The 15,077-nt window shown below is 44.4% G+C and overlaps 1 protein-coding gene across 6 annotated transcripts in view; it reads left to right on the forward strand.

Annotated features, from left to right (window-relative positions):
- The first annotated feature begins 1,192 nt into the window (after nt 1–1,192).
- NOX1 (NADPH oxidase 1) overlaps nt 1,193–15,077 on the forward strand; it is a 40,293-nt gene continuing 26,408 nt past the window's right edge. The window contains exons 1-6 of one of the 6 annotated variants that reach the window (XM_083424325.1): nt 1,193–1,304; nt 2,300–2,379; nt 4,038–4,124; nt 12,417–12,563; nt 14,130–14,185; nt 14,556–14,653. In XM_083424325.1, the coding sequence (XP_083280451.1) occupies nt 14,627–14,653 (27 nt within the window). In that variant the 5' untranslated portion in view covers nt 1,193–1,304; nt 2,300–2,379; nt 4,038–4,124; ... (1 more) ...; nt 14,130–14,185; nt 14,556–14,626. Of the gene's footprint in view, nt 1,305–1,891; nt 2,380–4,037; nt 4,125–9,077; nt 9,206–12,416; nt 12,564–14,129; nt 14,186–14,555; nt 14,654–15,077 lie in introns of those variants that run through there. The other 5 variants (XM_083424322.1, XM_083424323.1, XM_083424321.1 and 2 more) reach the window with 5 other exon arrangements.

Consider the following 15,077-nt stretch of genomic DNA (forward strand, 5'->3'; position numbering starts at 1 on the left):
TACACCACAGAGCCTAGGGCTTGCCAATTGGAAGGTCGGCAGTTCGAATCCCCTTGACGGGGTGAGCTCCCATTCTTCAGTCTCAGCTCCTTCCCACCTAGGAGTTTGAAAGCATACCAGTGCAAGCAGATAAATAGGTACCGCTCCAGCGGGAAGGTAAATTGCATTTCTGTGCGCTGCTCTGGTTCGCCAGAAGCGGCTTAGTCATGCTGGCCACATGACCCGGAAGCTGTCCGGGGACAAACGCTGACTCCTTCGGCCTATAGAGCGAGATGAGCATGCAACCCCAGAGTCGTCCGCGACTGGACCTAACGGTCAGGGGTACCTTTACCTAATGGAGACATAGACAGAGGTGGGGACAAATTGGTCAAGTGTTGCAGCAAGAAATGTTACAAGATGCATTCTATGCAATAATAATAATAATAACAACAATACTAAATTTTATTTATAATAATAATAATAAATTTTATTTATACCCCACCCACCCCAGTCAAGACCGGACTCAGGGCCCAGGGATGGGGACATCATGGGGATGTCAGTGGTTGGAAACCTCTGGCCTATAGATTACAACTCCAATCATCCCTGCCCATTGGCCATGCTGTCTGGGGCTGATGGGTGTTGGAATCTAGCAACATCCAGAGCGCCACAGGTTCCCCATCCCTGGTCTACAATGATTGGCAGTGGCTCTCCAGGGTTTCAGGCAGAAAACTTTACCAACCGTCCCTAGAGATCCCAAGGATTGAACCGATGGCATTCTGCATGCAGAACATGGGCCTAGTGGCCCCTAGCCCTTTCCCCCAGATAGCAGAGTTGTAAAAAACAGCTTTTTCAGACTGGAAGAGGAAGATAACACGCTGGAGATGTACACGTTGTACATAGAAAGTCAAGGAAAAGGCTAAAGTAGACTACAGTGGTACCTGGGGTTTCAGACGCTTCAGGATACAGACTCCGCTAACACAGAAATAGTACCTCAGGTTAAGAACTTTACCTCAGGGTGAGAACAGAAATTGCACGGCGGCAGCAGGAGGCCCCATTAGCTAAAGTGGTACCTCAAGTTAAGAACAGTTTCAGGTTAAGAACGGACCTCCGGAACGAATTAAGTTCTTAACCTGAGGTACCACTGTATTGATCTATCGATCTGCTGCTGCTGCTCTGGGTGGGCCGCTCCCTGCCAACTCCATCGGGCCTAGGGGGCATGGCCTGCACTCACCACTACAGTTTAGAGGCCTGAGCAGCTACCTGCAGCAAGTGACAAAAATGGTTTTAAATGTTTTAAGTGCTTTTAATTTGCTGCACCTTAAATGGTGGTGGTTGTTTTTTATAATATATTATTTTATTATTTTATTTCTGCTTGGGGTGGGATAAGTATTTAGTCAGGGTGGGGAGCAATTTAATCTAACATAATTGTTTCTTGTTTTGTTTTTATTTATTTTTTAATTCTGTTAAGTTACTATATTTTTGCCTTTTAAGGGTAGAGGTCAGGGCTGCCTGGGAGTGGGCCTCAGCCAACAGAATGGCTGGGGCAGGTTCCACGGGGGGGGGGGGGGAGGTATTGGGACACCCAATCTCAGTGATCATGGGCAGGAGGAGAAGTTATGCTAAGACCAGACCATCTCATTACCAAGGAGGCAGGTTTAGTCGTCGTTTGAGGACTATCCCTGCCTCGAGGTCTGACTGGAAGGATACTGGAATCAGCAAGGGAAACCCACATGACCTGAAAGTGTTGCTGTGCCATGCTGTCTGGGGCTGATGACAGTTGGAGTCTGATAACATTTGAAGGCCCCTCTGTTCCCTATCCGTGCGTCATTAAGATAAATAAATATAACACCCTTGATTTAATAAGTACAATAATATATTGCTCATGTTTTACTGTAAGCCTCATGCTTATCAGGTGCCCAAAACAGAGAGCAGCAGCAGCCAAGGTGGTTTTGGAACGTTAAGTTAGTGTTTTCAGTTTTCTCCGGATTTGAAATGAAAGAGATGAAGAGGAGCTCTTTTCTCAAAAGATTGGTCCTTGATCCTGTAATGCAGTAAGAGTAGCATAATAGAACTGGGGCCCACATGTTTTCCAGAATGGTATTTTATGGAATCTCGGGTCGACATGGGTTTAGTAAGCGTCTTCAGTCTAAAACTGGGAAGATGCAGAAATCAACCACTAGATGGCAGCTGTGATTTGGTTTAGGCTAGAAGCCGAGAAAGATGCAAGGCCTCAGAGCGGTGCTCAAAATAAGAATAACTGAACTTTTTAAAACAATATAGTTATATCATTACTGAAATGCCCAATGTGTTTGTATTAAAGGTTGCAGAAAGGCCATAGTTCAATGGTAGAGTATCTGATTTGCACACAGAAGTTACAAGGTTCATTCCCTGCATCCTCAGGTAGGTCTGAAAATATTCTGCTGTACGTCTGACATCCTGGAGAGCTGCTGCCAGTCCGTGCAGACACTACTGACCTAGATAGACCAATTCTCTGACTCAGTAGAAGGCAGTTTCCTCTGTTAACATTCTGATCTCAAGTGTATTGGGCTTTTTGCTATTATATAGAATTATATTATTTGATGGCTTGATTTTTTTTAAAGTACCATTTTACAAACTTAGCCCTTCCTCAACTTCTTTTGGTTTTGGGTGCTGCCCCACTTTCCCCACTGTGACCTAGAGCAAAAATGTAGAGCTGAAAAGAAAGTTTGAAATTGTCCAGAATTTCAAGTTTTGCTATTCCTGTTCGGAATGTGAAATATTGAACTCCCAACACTGAAATATGCATTTTGAATTTGAAATTTTACCTCAGTATTCGAGTGCTTTATTCACATTGTGTCTCAGCAGATATCAAATATGGAATCTCAAAAGCTGTCAAATCCTAAATGCATGTTGTCTGTCAAATGCTATCAAGTGCCAAATATTATTTCATGTTAACCATAGTATGCAATCAAACACTAAATATTATTGAATGCCAACCGTAAAATATTGTTGAATCATTACACAACAGGCATTAAATATTGTGAAAGGTCAACTACTGAAACAAAATGTGGTAGGATGTCAAATACTTGGCAGGTATCCTACTTAAGAAAATGATCTGGAGACTATTTCACAATAGTGGCAGAGGAAAAATTCTGAGTTGTTTTTTTTGTGTGTGTGATAAGTTGGAAGCAACTTTCAGTTCAGCTCTACTAGCTGTAGAGTGCGTACAAGCACTATCTTGCCCAAGGTTCTTCCGGGCAAGAAAAACCATGGAAATTACAAACAAATCAAACCACAGAAAACAAAACAGCAATGTAAGACTTTGCTTAGAAGTACTTGCAAGTTTACTGTCTGAGATGCTGGAGAATTCCATCAGCAATAGAAATGGGAGTAGAAATTACTGCACTTCTATGTTTGCTGGAGGTCAGGAACAGAAATCATGCCAGAGAGCATTAGTAGTATTCGCTATCGGGGAGGGAGGCACCTGCAAATTATGTTTCTTTCTGCACTGTTTGTGGGGAGGTTATACAACAATGAACATTCATCCTCCCCGCCCCCCATTAATATTTTTTTGAGCTTAAATATTACATTTTGGTGCTGGAGGAGGCTCTTGAGAGTCCCATGGACTGCAAGAAGATCAAACCTATCCATTCTGAAGGAAATCAGCCCTGAGGGCTCACTGGAAGGACAGATGCTGACGCTGAGGCTCCACTACTTTGGCCACCTCATGAGAAGAGAAGACTCTCTGGAAAAGACCCTGATGTTGGGAAAGATGGAGGGCACAAGGAGAAGGGGATGACAGAGGACGAGATGGTTGGACAGTGTTCTTGAAGCTATAAAATGAGTCTGACCAAACTGCGGGGGACAGTGGAAGACAGAAGTGCCTGGCGTGCTCTGGTCCATGGGGTCACAAAGTGGCGGACTAAACAACTAAACAACAACAACATTACATTTTGTCACTCAACAATTGTGTCTAATTCTAGTTGTATCATTTTCTAACCGTACAACACCCATTTTGAGGTGAAGTGACCATAATAGCATTATGCTAGCAAAAGTTTTATTTTAAATTCCTTTCCTAGCATGAAAATTGCCTGCTTCACAGCTGCTGCACACTGCATCAAAATCTTCATCAAGCTATCTACAATGACTCCAAGGTCTCATTCCTGGTGAGCATGTATGTGAAATTAAGATATTTTTGCTCCAACACGTATCACCTTACACTTGTTGACATTTAATCACATTTGCCATTTTCTGCCTGTTCACTTAGGTTGGGAGAGGTCCTTTTGGAGCGCTTCACTGTATTTTTGTTCTAATGACCTGGACAATTTAATATCATCAGCAAACTTGGCCACCTCATTCCTCACTCCTAACTCTAGATCATGTATGAAAAGTTGGAATGTACAGGCCCCAATACTGAACCTTGAGGGACTTCACTTTTTACATCTCTCCATTTGGATAACTGTCCATTTATTCCTATTCTTTGCTTCCTGAGACTTAACCAATAGATGCAAGAGGACCTTTGTTGGAAGTCCAAGTAAACCTGTCCAGGTCCCTTTGGGGCCAGGGAGAAAAGAATTGAATAATAATAATAATAATAATAATTTATTTATATCCCGCCCTCCCCAGCCGAACCCTGGCTCATAGCGGCTAACAACAGTAAAGTAATACAGCATTCTAAAATCATTTCATTATAAAATCAGTTCAAATCAAATTAATGGCAACCATTGGGCTAGAGTTCTGTGAGGATTACCAAAGGAGGGGGTCAGGCTGTGCCTTGGCCAAAGGCCTGGTCGAACAGCTCTGTCTTGCAGGCCCTGCGGAAAGATGTCAAGTCCCGCAAGGCCCTTGTCTCTTGTGACAGAGCGTTCCACCAGATCAGAGCCACAGCCAAAAAAGCCCTGGCTCTGGTTGAGGCCAGCCTAAACTCCCTGTGGCCCAGGACCTCTAAGATGTTTCTGTTTGAAGACTGTAAGGTCCTCCGTGGGATATACCAGGTGAGGCAGTCCCATAGGTACGAGGGCCCCAGGCCGTACAAGGCTTTAAAAGTTAAAACCAGTACCTTAAACCTGATCCTGTACTCCACCGGGAGCCAGTGCAGCTGGTATAGCACTGGGTGAATATGATCCCACAGCAAGGACCCTGTAAGGAGTCTCGCTGCGGCATTCTGCACCCGCTGGAGTTTCTGGGTCAGTCTCAAGGGCAGCCCCATGTAGAGTGAGTTACAATAATCCAGTCTGGAGGTGACTGCTATGTGGATCACAGTGGCTAGGTCAGGGCAAGAGAGGTAAGGAGCCAGCTGCTTAGCCTGGCAGAAAAAATGCCGCCTTTGTTATAGCTGCAATCTGCGCCTCCATAGAAAGGGAGGTGCCGAAGATTACACCCAAACTCTTAACGGATGATGCTGGCACTAATTGCGCCCCCGCAAGAGATGGGCATTGCCGGCTCCCACGTAACCATCCAGCCACAGCTTCCAAACATCTGATCAGTGTGTCTGGGGCCGAGTCAGGATGGCCATCCATCAGCAGATAGAGTTGGGTGTCATCAGCATACTGATGGCAGCCCAGCCCAAAACTCCGGACAAGCTGGGCGAGGGGGCGCATAAAGATGTTGAAAAGCATCGGAGAGAGTATCGCACCCTGAGGCACTCCACACACCAAGGAGTGGCGCAATGACAACCCCCCCCCAAGCACCACCCTCTGTCCCCGACCAGAGAGAAACGAACGCAGCCATTGAAGGACTGTGCCTTGGATCCCCACATTGGTGAGGCAGTGGCCCAGGAGTTCATGACTGACCATGTCAAAGGCTGCTGACAGGTCTAGAAGAATCAGCAGCCCCAACCCGCCTCGATCCAGCTGCCTACGGAGATAATCTGTTAGGGCGACCAGAGCCATCTCGATCCCATGACCAGAGCGGAAGCCAGATTGGAATGGATCCAGAGCCAATGTTTCATCTAGAAACCCACCAAGCTGTTCAGATACCGCTCTCTCAATCACCTTACCCTGGAATGGAAGATTCGAAACCGGACGGTAATTAATTAATTAAATTGGAAAATAAAACACCAAACATTCCACAGCTAAACAGAACTACCATATAACATACATTCAGGGAAGAAAAACCACCTAAATAGTAGGAGAACAACAATCAAGCATCTAACAGTAAACAAGAAAAACTTAAATATAACCATGAAACAATGGACTATAAGAACTAAAGCAGATGGCAAAGGAAGGGGGCGGGGGGGGGGGAGAAAAAAGAAAGAAAAAGGGTTCTTGTAGCAGACGAAGTTCTTGTAGCATCACACACCAGCTTGAATCTACTCGAATGATCTCCGAATCTGCCAGCCTGGACAATCAGGCAACATCAGGGGACAGGCACAGGAAGGAGGGGCAGGCTCGGTAAATGCCCTGTTCGATGTTGATGCTGTGCCCGATGGTCTCAGGGGGCCCTCCCCTTGCTGTTGCGCTAGCACTTGTAGTGGCAGAGAAAGTGTTCCCCTTGGCATCAGGAGTCCTCAGGTTTCCCCACAGCTGGTATTCTCAGGGCCATGGGATGATACCTCCGGGGGTGGGGGTGGGGGAGCCTCCATTGCATCATCCTTCTCCATGCCAGGGTGGGAGCCACCAGTGTTGCTACCTCCAGGACTGACCATCCTCCAGCTGCCACCTGGGTAGGTTCAATCTTGGGTGTCTTGAGACCTGAGAGGTTCAGAATTGGCCTCATCCTAAACTCCAGCTGCCACCTGAAGAACGGATGTCGACTCATCCCCAGGTGGAAGGCCCTCACCACAAAGGCCCCTGAGAGCCTTGGCCTCACATAAGTTCTGTTGGTTACCTCCTCTGCTACAGCCAGCTGCCAGCCCTGTGGCTTCAGAGTCTCTGGCGTCTTGAGAGTGGACCCCCCCCCCCCCGGCTTCCCTAGATGCCTTTCAGTTGAGTAATATATCTCGACCCAGGCTCCATGCTGACCATTTAATCAGTCTGTTTCAGTTAGGAGTACAGTGGTACCTCGGGTTACATATGCTTCAGGTTACATACGCTTCATGTTACAGACTCCGCTAACCCAGAAATAGTACCTCGGGTTAAGAACTTTGCTTCAGGATGAGAACAGAAATCGTGCAGTGGTGGCGCAGTGGCAGCGGGAGGCCCCATTAGCTAAAGTGGTGCTTCAGGTTAAGAACAGACCTCCAGAACGAATTAAGTTCTTAACCCGAGGTACCACTGTACTGCTGGCATGCAGGACAGTTGGATTCACAAGCTAAGAAGGTAGAGGCAAGCCCAAATAGAACACTCTTCGGTAGCAATAACCTTTCTCCACCTCCCTTAGTTCATTTAAAACGCCGAGTCAAAGCCTGTGTCACAGTCAGTTTGGAAAAAAGTTCAGAAGATTAATTAAAATTGTTTAGAGTTACGAGTCCTTGAAATAGGCTGGGCGGTAGCTGTTAAGCTGTTCGACTTTGTTAGATCTAATTTATGGTGCCAACTTCACAAGTTCTCTGATATAAGACCCCAGGTTACCAAACACATAAAACATTCCCTACTTTCGATAAGAAGAGGGTTTAAAAGTTACAAAATTAAAAAGTTAAAAAAGTTAAAAGGAGTAGGAGCCCCCAACATACAATTGAGGAGAGCTCTAACAAGCGCGTGTAATCTAGTGTACCATCTGGATCCAGTACTCCAAGGAGAAATAGTAGTAAATTGCCTTCCTTCTCTCTCTCGTGCTCTCTCCCCCTTGTTAGTTAATGACACCTTTGACCCTTGAAAACACACACATAAAAATGCTGAATTCCCCTCTGCTCTCATTAAAACCTGAAGCTAGTATTCATGCACTAATTTGAATAGATTGATCACAGAGATTTATCTCTGAACTTCCTGGTAGCGGCAAACCTTTTAAACCTTAAAATTGTGGTGTGTTCCTATGCATGCCTCAGAAGTAACTCATCATAATCAAATATAAGCCAGGTTTTCCCAGTCAAGCCCAGATTGGTGTAATATGCTCAAATCATCTTGCCTCAGTGAGCATCCGGGTTGCTGAATTCTGCACCTGTTGAAGCTTCTGAACTGTTCTCAGAGGCAGCCCCACATATAATACATTGCAGTAATCCAACCTAGAGGTTATAGAAAATAGGAAGAGTATAAAGAAAGAGTACAGTTGTACCTTGGAAGACAAACGGAATCCATTCTGGAAGTCTGTTCAACTTCCAAAATGTTCAGAAACCAAAGTGTGGCTTCTGATTGGCTGCAGGAAGGTCCTGCAGCCAATCGTAAGCCGTGGAAGCCCCGCCTGATGTTTGACTTCCAAAAATAGAGTCACAAACCGGAACATTCACTTCTGGGTTTGCAGCATTTGGGTGCCAAAACATTCAAGAACTAAGCTGTTTGAAAACCAAGGTATGACTGCATTAGATAAATTCACAGAACAGAAGGCTATCAATGGCTATTAGCCATGATGACTATGCTCTGCCTCCATGACCGTAGGCAGTAATGGTTCTGGATTCCAATTTATGGGAATCACAGGTGGGGAGAGCACTGTTGTACTCAGGTTCTGTTTGTGGGCTTCCCATGGGCATCTTGGTGGCCACTGGGGAACAGGAGGCTGAACTACATAGGCCATGTGCCTGACCCAGCAGGTTCTTTTGACATTCTTACATTTTTGGGGGGTTACAAAACTGCATCACAAAATTAGAAGTATTGAGTTCCAAAGGATAAGCATTTTGCTTATTAGTCCAGGATGTATAAACTAGGTTGGTTTGCAGAACCAAAGAAATCTGCCCTCCACCCCTACTACCTATATTTTAGAGAGATTAGATAGATGATAGATGATAGATAGATAGATAGATGGATGGATAGATAGATAGATAGATAGATAGATAGATGATAGATAGATAGATGATAGATAGATAGATAGATAGATAGATAGATAGATAGATAGATAGATGATAGATAGATGATAGATAGATGATAGATAGATGGATAGATAGATATAGATGATAGATATATGATAGATAGATAGATAGATAGATGATAGATGATAGATGATAGATGATAGATAGATAGATAGATAGATAGATAGATAGATAGATAGATATGTATGTATGCTGATCAGCATCCTTTTGCTTTCCCCAGTAGGGGAAGGGAGACTGAAAACTACTACTCAGCTCAAAGTCCCTGACTACAGTTCTTCCCACTTCCGTCATAATTCGCCAGTTCAAACAGACCCTTCTCTGAAAGCAAGAAGTGGCTCTGCTGTGAAGGTGATTGATAAAGTCTATACCAGGGGTAGGCAACCTAAGGCCCATGGGGGTCATTCAACCGGCCCATGGACCCCTGCCGCCCACTCGGTTGGCTCCTGTGCACCGCACTAAATCAGCACAGAGCACAGCGGGGACTGCCTTCCACGACGCTGACCAGCTTCCCATTGGCTACAGGAAGCTCCTGCTGCCAATGGAAACCTGCGCATGCCTCCTCTGCGCCGGAAGGAGCGCTGGAAATAGCGTTTGCACATGCGTGTGTGCACTCCAGCCCACCGCGGCGTCTGCGGGACCGTGAACCGGCCCAAGCCCCAAATACTTTGCCGACCCCGGTCTATACTTACCCTTCTATAGCTCAAGTTTTATTTTGCTTTTAATTGGGTCTTTATAGGCAATATTTATAGGCAGCAGTGACCATGCCATTGCTGGGTATAGCAATAAAATTTTCATATCCTTGTTCTATTTTTAAAAAACAAGTCATTCCCAAAGAACATTCGAGAAACACAGTATTCCTACTTTACCTGCTACATTAAACTTGTCACGTTAAAAGGCTGGTCTTCACTCATTAAAAGGGCAGACAAACATTGTAAAATTAAAATAAATCATGCCTGAATTTTTTATCACTACAAGAAATCTATACCCACCCAAAGTACACAGTAAATTATTCTAACCTCAATGTTTTGGAGTGCAAATGTATTGTGGAAGGCACCTGTGAAAGCTGAGAAGTAGCAGTTATTTTGGCAGCTAAGTCCAGTGTTCAGGTTCTACACTCTTATTGACTAAGAAATATTTAAGAGATTTTAGGACACTCAGAAATACAGGACGGCAGCTATTCATGCTTCTGATGTGGGACACACAAAGAGATGTAGACAGACATCAACAATATGATGTGAAACTCACATCTGCTCCAGACTAATGACATAACTGCACTATACATTTAAAGCACCATTGTACCGCTTTAAACAGTCATTCCTCCAAATAATTCTTAAGGGTACTGAGTAGGGCTTTCCCCCCCAGCCAGAACTCAACTGAACTCAGTTCTGGCCCCTCTCATGTGGGTGCCATTGCCATTATAAGAGAACAAGGGAGGAGTTCATGGTGAGTTCCAGCACTTCTTTTTCTAGAAAAATAACACTGGTACTGAGACTTGTTAGGGGACCCCCTCCCCCAACAGAGTTACAGATCCCACAGTTCCCTTGTAAGAGGGATTGATTGTTAAGCCATTCTGTATTTTGTTGCATGCCATCCCAATCTCCAAGTGGTTCCAGATGTTTATCCAGTCTAGGGGTTCACAGCATTAACATGAATTCCTAGTAAAGCCAGGCTAACTTCCTGGTCAGGTGATGGCCCTCTAAGTATAGGAATTCATAGGATCAAAGAACTGTAAAGTTGGAAGGGGCCACAAGGGTAATCTAGTCCAAGCCCCTGCAATGCAGGAATCTTTTTGCCCAGCGTGGGGCTTGAAATCATGACCCTGAAATTAAGAGTCTCATGCTCTACCAACTGAGCTAATGCCTGCTGGATCCAGGAATTAGAAGGAGGCTCAAGTGTACAGCCTATCCCCGCATCCCCTGCAACTCATAACAACATTATAGCTCTGTCACAGGGTGCCTTAAATAGCTTGACTGCAAAGCTCTGGCTCAATCTAGACACCTCAAAGAAGCGATTCAGATAAGCGCGTTGTAAACTCATACAGGGAAATCTGGTTGGTAAAGACAGGACTGCACAGTGCCATCTGGTGTCACAGTGTTATATCACATATACAACACATATACAGCGGTACCTCGGGTTACAGACGCTTCAGGTTGCAGACTCCGCTAACCCAGAAAAAGTACCTTGGGTAACTTTGCTTCAGGATGAGAACAGAAATCGCGTGGTGGCAGCGGGAGGCCTCATTAGCTAAAGTGGTACCTCAGGTTAAGAACAGTTTCAGGTTAAGAACAGACCTCCCGAACAAATTAAGTTCTTAACCTGAGGTACCGCTGTAATACGCTTTTCTTTGCTTTTCTCTATCTGAGTTCTCTGTTTGAAATAACCTCCCCTAAAGGAGGATGCTTCAAAGGGCACTGTGTAAATCCCCAGAGAGGATACCAGATGTTGGGCAGCTGGGTACACACAACCATGTCAAATTTGGCCTGTGGAGTGGATCCTGATAATGATATGGTTTGTGGAACCAAACAGCTTCCCCACCCCTATGTTGCATTACAACCTGAATGATCCCTGCTGTTGCTATGCCAGCATCCTGCCCATGATAACAGAGGGTCATGATAACACAAGGTCCAGACTGACATTATTTTGTAGAAGGGACTCAAGGATATACTGGAACTTCAAGTTTGTGCATTTGATGTGGATTAAAGCGCTGCTGCTCTAACACAACAAATCCATTATGAACCACCTTCACCCCATAGTTTTTTGCTATTAGAAAAATGATGAGCAAATGCATTAAAAGGTGTCGGAACAACAAACGATGAAAAGGAATATGTTTAAGCACCCCACAACCAAGATGAGGATGAATGCTCAATAAAGGCTGCTGACTACCAAGCAAATCAGGATGAATGCAAATAAACAGTGTCACATCCACACCACACATTTAAAACACTCTTATGCCACTTTAAATGGAATTGTTAGAAGACCCATTAGCAAACTACAGTTCCCGGGATTCTTTGGGGAAAGCCATGACGGTTAAAGTGGCATGAGAGTGCTTTAAATGTCGGCTGTGGATGTGATATCACATGTCTGGAGGAGCCCTTTATTAGAAGGATTTATGTTTCTAAATTGCTTTGAGAAGTTATTGCGGTTAGGCCTGAAAAGCTAGATGTGTGCCGCACCCCATAGTCACCTTTGACAGGACTTAACCATCTAGGGGGGCCTTTACCTTTGCTGTGGTTAGATAGCACACTACAATGTTTACATGAAAGAAACACTTAGAAGTACTCAAATTATTTCATAGAAAGTGTTTATCTATAATGAATCTATAATCAACTCATCTTGATTATTCTAAACAAGTACTTACCAGAACTGAAGTGGGTGAGAAATAATTTTTGTAGCTTTTGGAGTTAATACACACACACAGCACGCACAACCATTTCCTTTTAAAAAGTTGAGCAGGGGAAAACCCAACAATACTTATGGGCTTGGCTTAGGACATCACATCCCCGCCCAGTTCATAAAATCAATGAAGCAGGTGAAAAGAAGCAAACTTTCTATTTCCCAGAAGGAGACTCTACAGGCAGAAGGACTCCTGAGAACAGTTCCAAAAAAGGAAGCTCTCCTAGGGTCACAGGTGTGCCAGATAAGAGACATCGCAGACTCTCTGATGGGGAACTGGGCCGTCAACCATTGGTTTTCAGCTCTTGTGATTGTAAGTAACTCTTGTTAAGCTCTAATGGGATAGATTTGAGAAGCAAGGAAGATGCCACACTCTGGGAATTGTAAGTCTGTGAGGGGAAGAGAGGTCTCCATATAACTCTTAGTACCTGTAACAAGGGACGCGGGTGGCACTGTGGGTTAAACCACAGAGCCTAGGGCTTGCCGATCGGAAGGTCAGCAGTTTGAATCCCCACGACGGGGTGAGCTCCCGTTGCTTGGTCCCTGCTCCTGCCCACCTAGCAGTTCAAAAGCACGTCAAAGTGCAAGTAGATAAATAGGTACCGCTCTGGCGGCAAGGTAAACGGTGTTTCCATGCGCTGCTCTGGTTCGCCAGAAGCAGCTTAGTCATGCTGGCCACATGACTCGGAAGCTGTACGCCGGCTCCCTCGGCCAATAAAGCGAGATGAGCGCCGCAACCCCAGAGTCGGTCACGACTGGACCTAATGGTCAGGGGTCCCTTTACCTTTACCTTACCCATAACAAACTACAATCCCCATGATGGTTTAAAGTGGTATGGTGCTGTTTTACATCTTATAGTGCAGATGGATCCTAAGTTTTAGGTATGTGCTTGAATTGCTCCTACAAAATAAAAGTCTTGAGGTACCTTAATAGGACTTCTGTCTGATCTCACAGGGCTCTCCTTAGGTATTTTAAGGAAATTTTACAGTTGTGGTGCCACTACTGAGAAGGCACCTGCTCCCAGTTAAGCATGTAGGGTATCTTTTGACATTTACTAACATAATATGTATGCAGTGCTTTTTTTCTGGGGGGACTCAGGTGTATGCATACCTCTAAGCATTTTGTGAATCTAAATTTGGCCTCATTGAGGGGCAGTATTTCAATATGAGTAGGAAAATGAGAGTACAGTACTCCTAAACTTTTTTAAAAAAGAAAAAAAAGCACTGTATGTATGTAGAAGGGATCTGTTTTTTGTTTCTGTACAATTAGGAGGATGCCCTAGAACAGTGATCTTCTATGTTCCGGGATGGATCATTTTTTCTGAAAGATAACTGGATTTATGTACTCCCTCTCCATGTATGCCTATAAATACATGCCCAAATGCAAGCTGAAGCTAACACTTCATGCCTCTGATAAAGTGGAATCTAGACTGGGGATGGAAGGATCTGTCAATTTCATTTCTCGCAAATTCTATTTTTTTTCAATCTTATATTCAGTTTCCCATATTTCTGCAGCAATTTGTGACTTTCTTTTTTTAAAAAAATCTTTATCATTTTTGAGTGAATTACTCCCAATAAATGCATTTTTAACACAGTCTTAACTGAAGTACACATTTATGCAAGTAATTTCTTCGAATATAATGCAATTTTGAATGTTATTTTCACTTACATTTTTATTTTAATGCATGTTTTCCCCTCATACCTGCATTTTCTGTAAACATTGTTAGTTGGAAAACCGTATTGCAAATTTGGATATGTGCAAATTTTGAAGATGGCTGTGTTTCAGTTCTTACAACTGTTTAATCTAATTTTTTTTGTTTATTATTCATTAATTCATTAATTTTAATTATTACATTTGTATCTTGTCCTTCTTTCGGAAGGAGTCCAGGGGGGCAGGCATTTCTGCAACAACAAGAAAAACAAATAAAGTTAATAAAAACAAATTTAAAGGTAAAGGTACCCCTGCCCATACTGGCCAGTCTTGACAGACTCTAGGGTTGTGCACCCATCTCACTCAAAGAGGCCGGGGGCCAGCGCTGTCCGAAGACACTTCCGGGTCACGTGGCCAGCGTGACATCGCTGCTCTGGCGAGCCAGAGCCGCACACGGAAACGCCGTTTACCTTCCCGCTAGTAAGCGGTCCCTATTTATCGACTTGCACCCGAGAGTGCTTTCAAACTGCTAGGTTGGCAGGCGCTGGGACCGAACAGTGGGAGCGCACCCCGCCACGGGGATTCGAACCGCCGACCTTTCGATCGGCAAGCCCTAGTCGCTGAGGCTTTTACCCACAGCGCCACCCGCGTCCCTAAACAAATTTAGAACATCTTAAAAACCTGTCAAAAACATTCAAAAAACATCTAAAGCAAATTGAAGGGCAGATGCAACTAAATCATGTGTCAGCAGGGGTGAGTGATGGAAGGCAGTGATGGTGCCTGCCCAGTGTCAACATTATTTATTTTATTTCATAGAACCATAGAATTGTAGAATTGGGAGGGACCTCGAGGCTCATCTAATTCAATCCCCAGCAATGCAGGAATCTGAACTAGTTCATACATGACAGATGGCCCAGTCAACCTCCGCTTAAAAACCTCCAAAGAAGGAGAGTCCACAACCTCTCTTGGGATTCTGTTCCATTGTTAAACAACTCTTACTGTCAGAAAGTTCTTCTTGATGTTCTTGCAACCTGAAGCCATTGGTTTGGATCAGGGGTCAGTAGCCTTTTTCAGCCATGGGCCGGTCCACTGTCCCTCAGACCATGTGGTGGGCTGGACTATGTTTTGAAGGAAAAAAATGAACAAATTCCTATGCCCCACAAATAACCCAGAGATG

The sequence above is a fragment of the Podarcis tiliguerta genome (assembly GCF_965153285.1).
Source record: "Podarcis tiliguerta genome assembly, chromosome: Z".
In the NCBI taxonomy this organism is placed as follows: domain Eukaryota; kingdom Metazoa; phylum Chordata; class Lepidosauria; order Squamata; family Lacertidae; genus Podarcis; species Podarcis tiliguerta.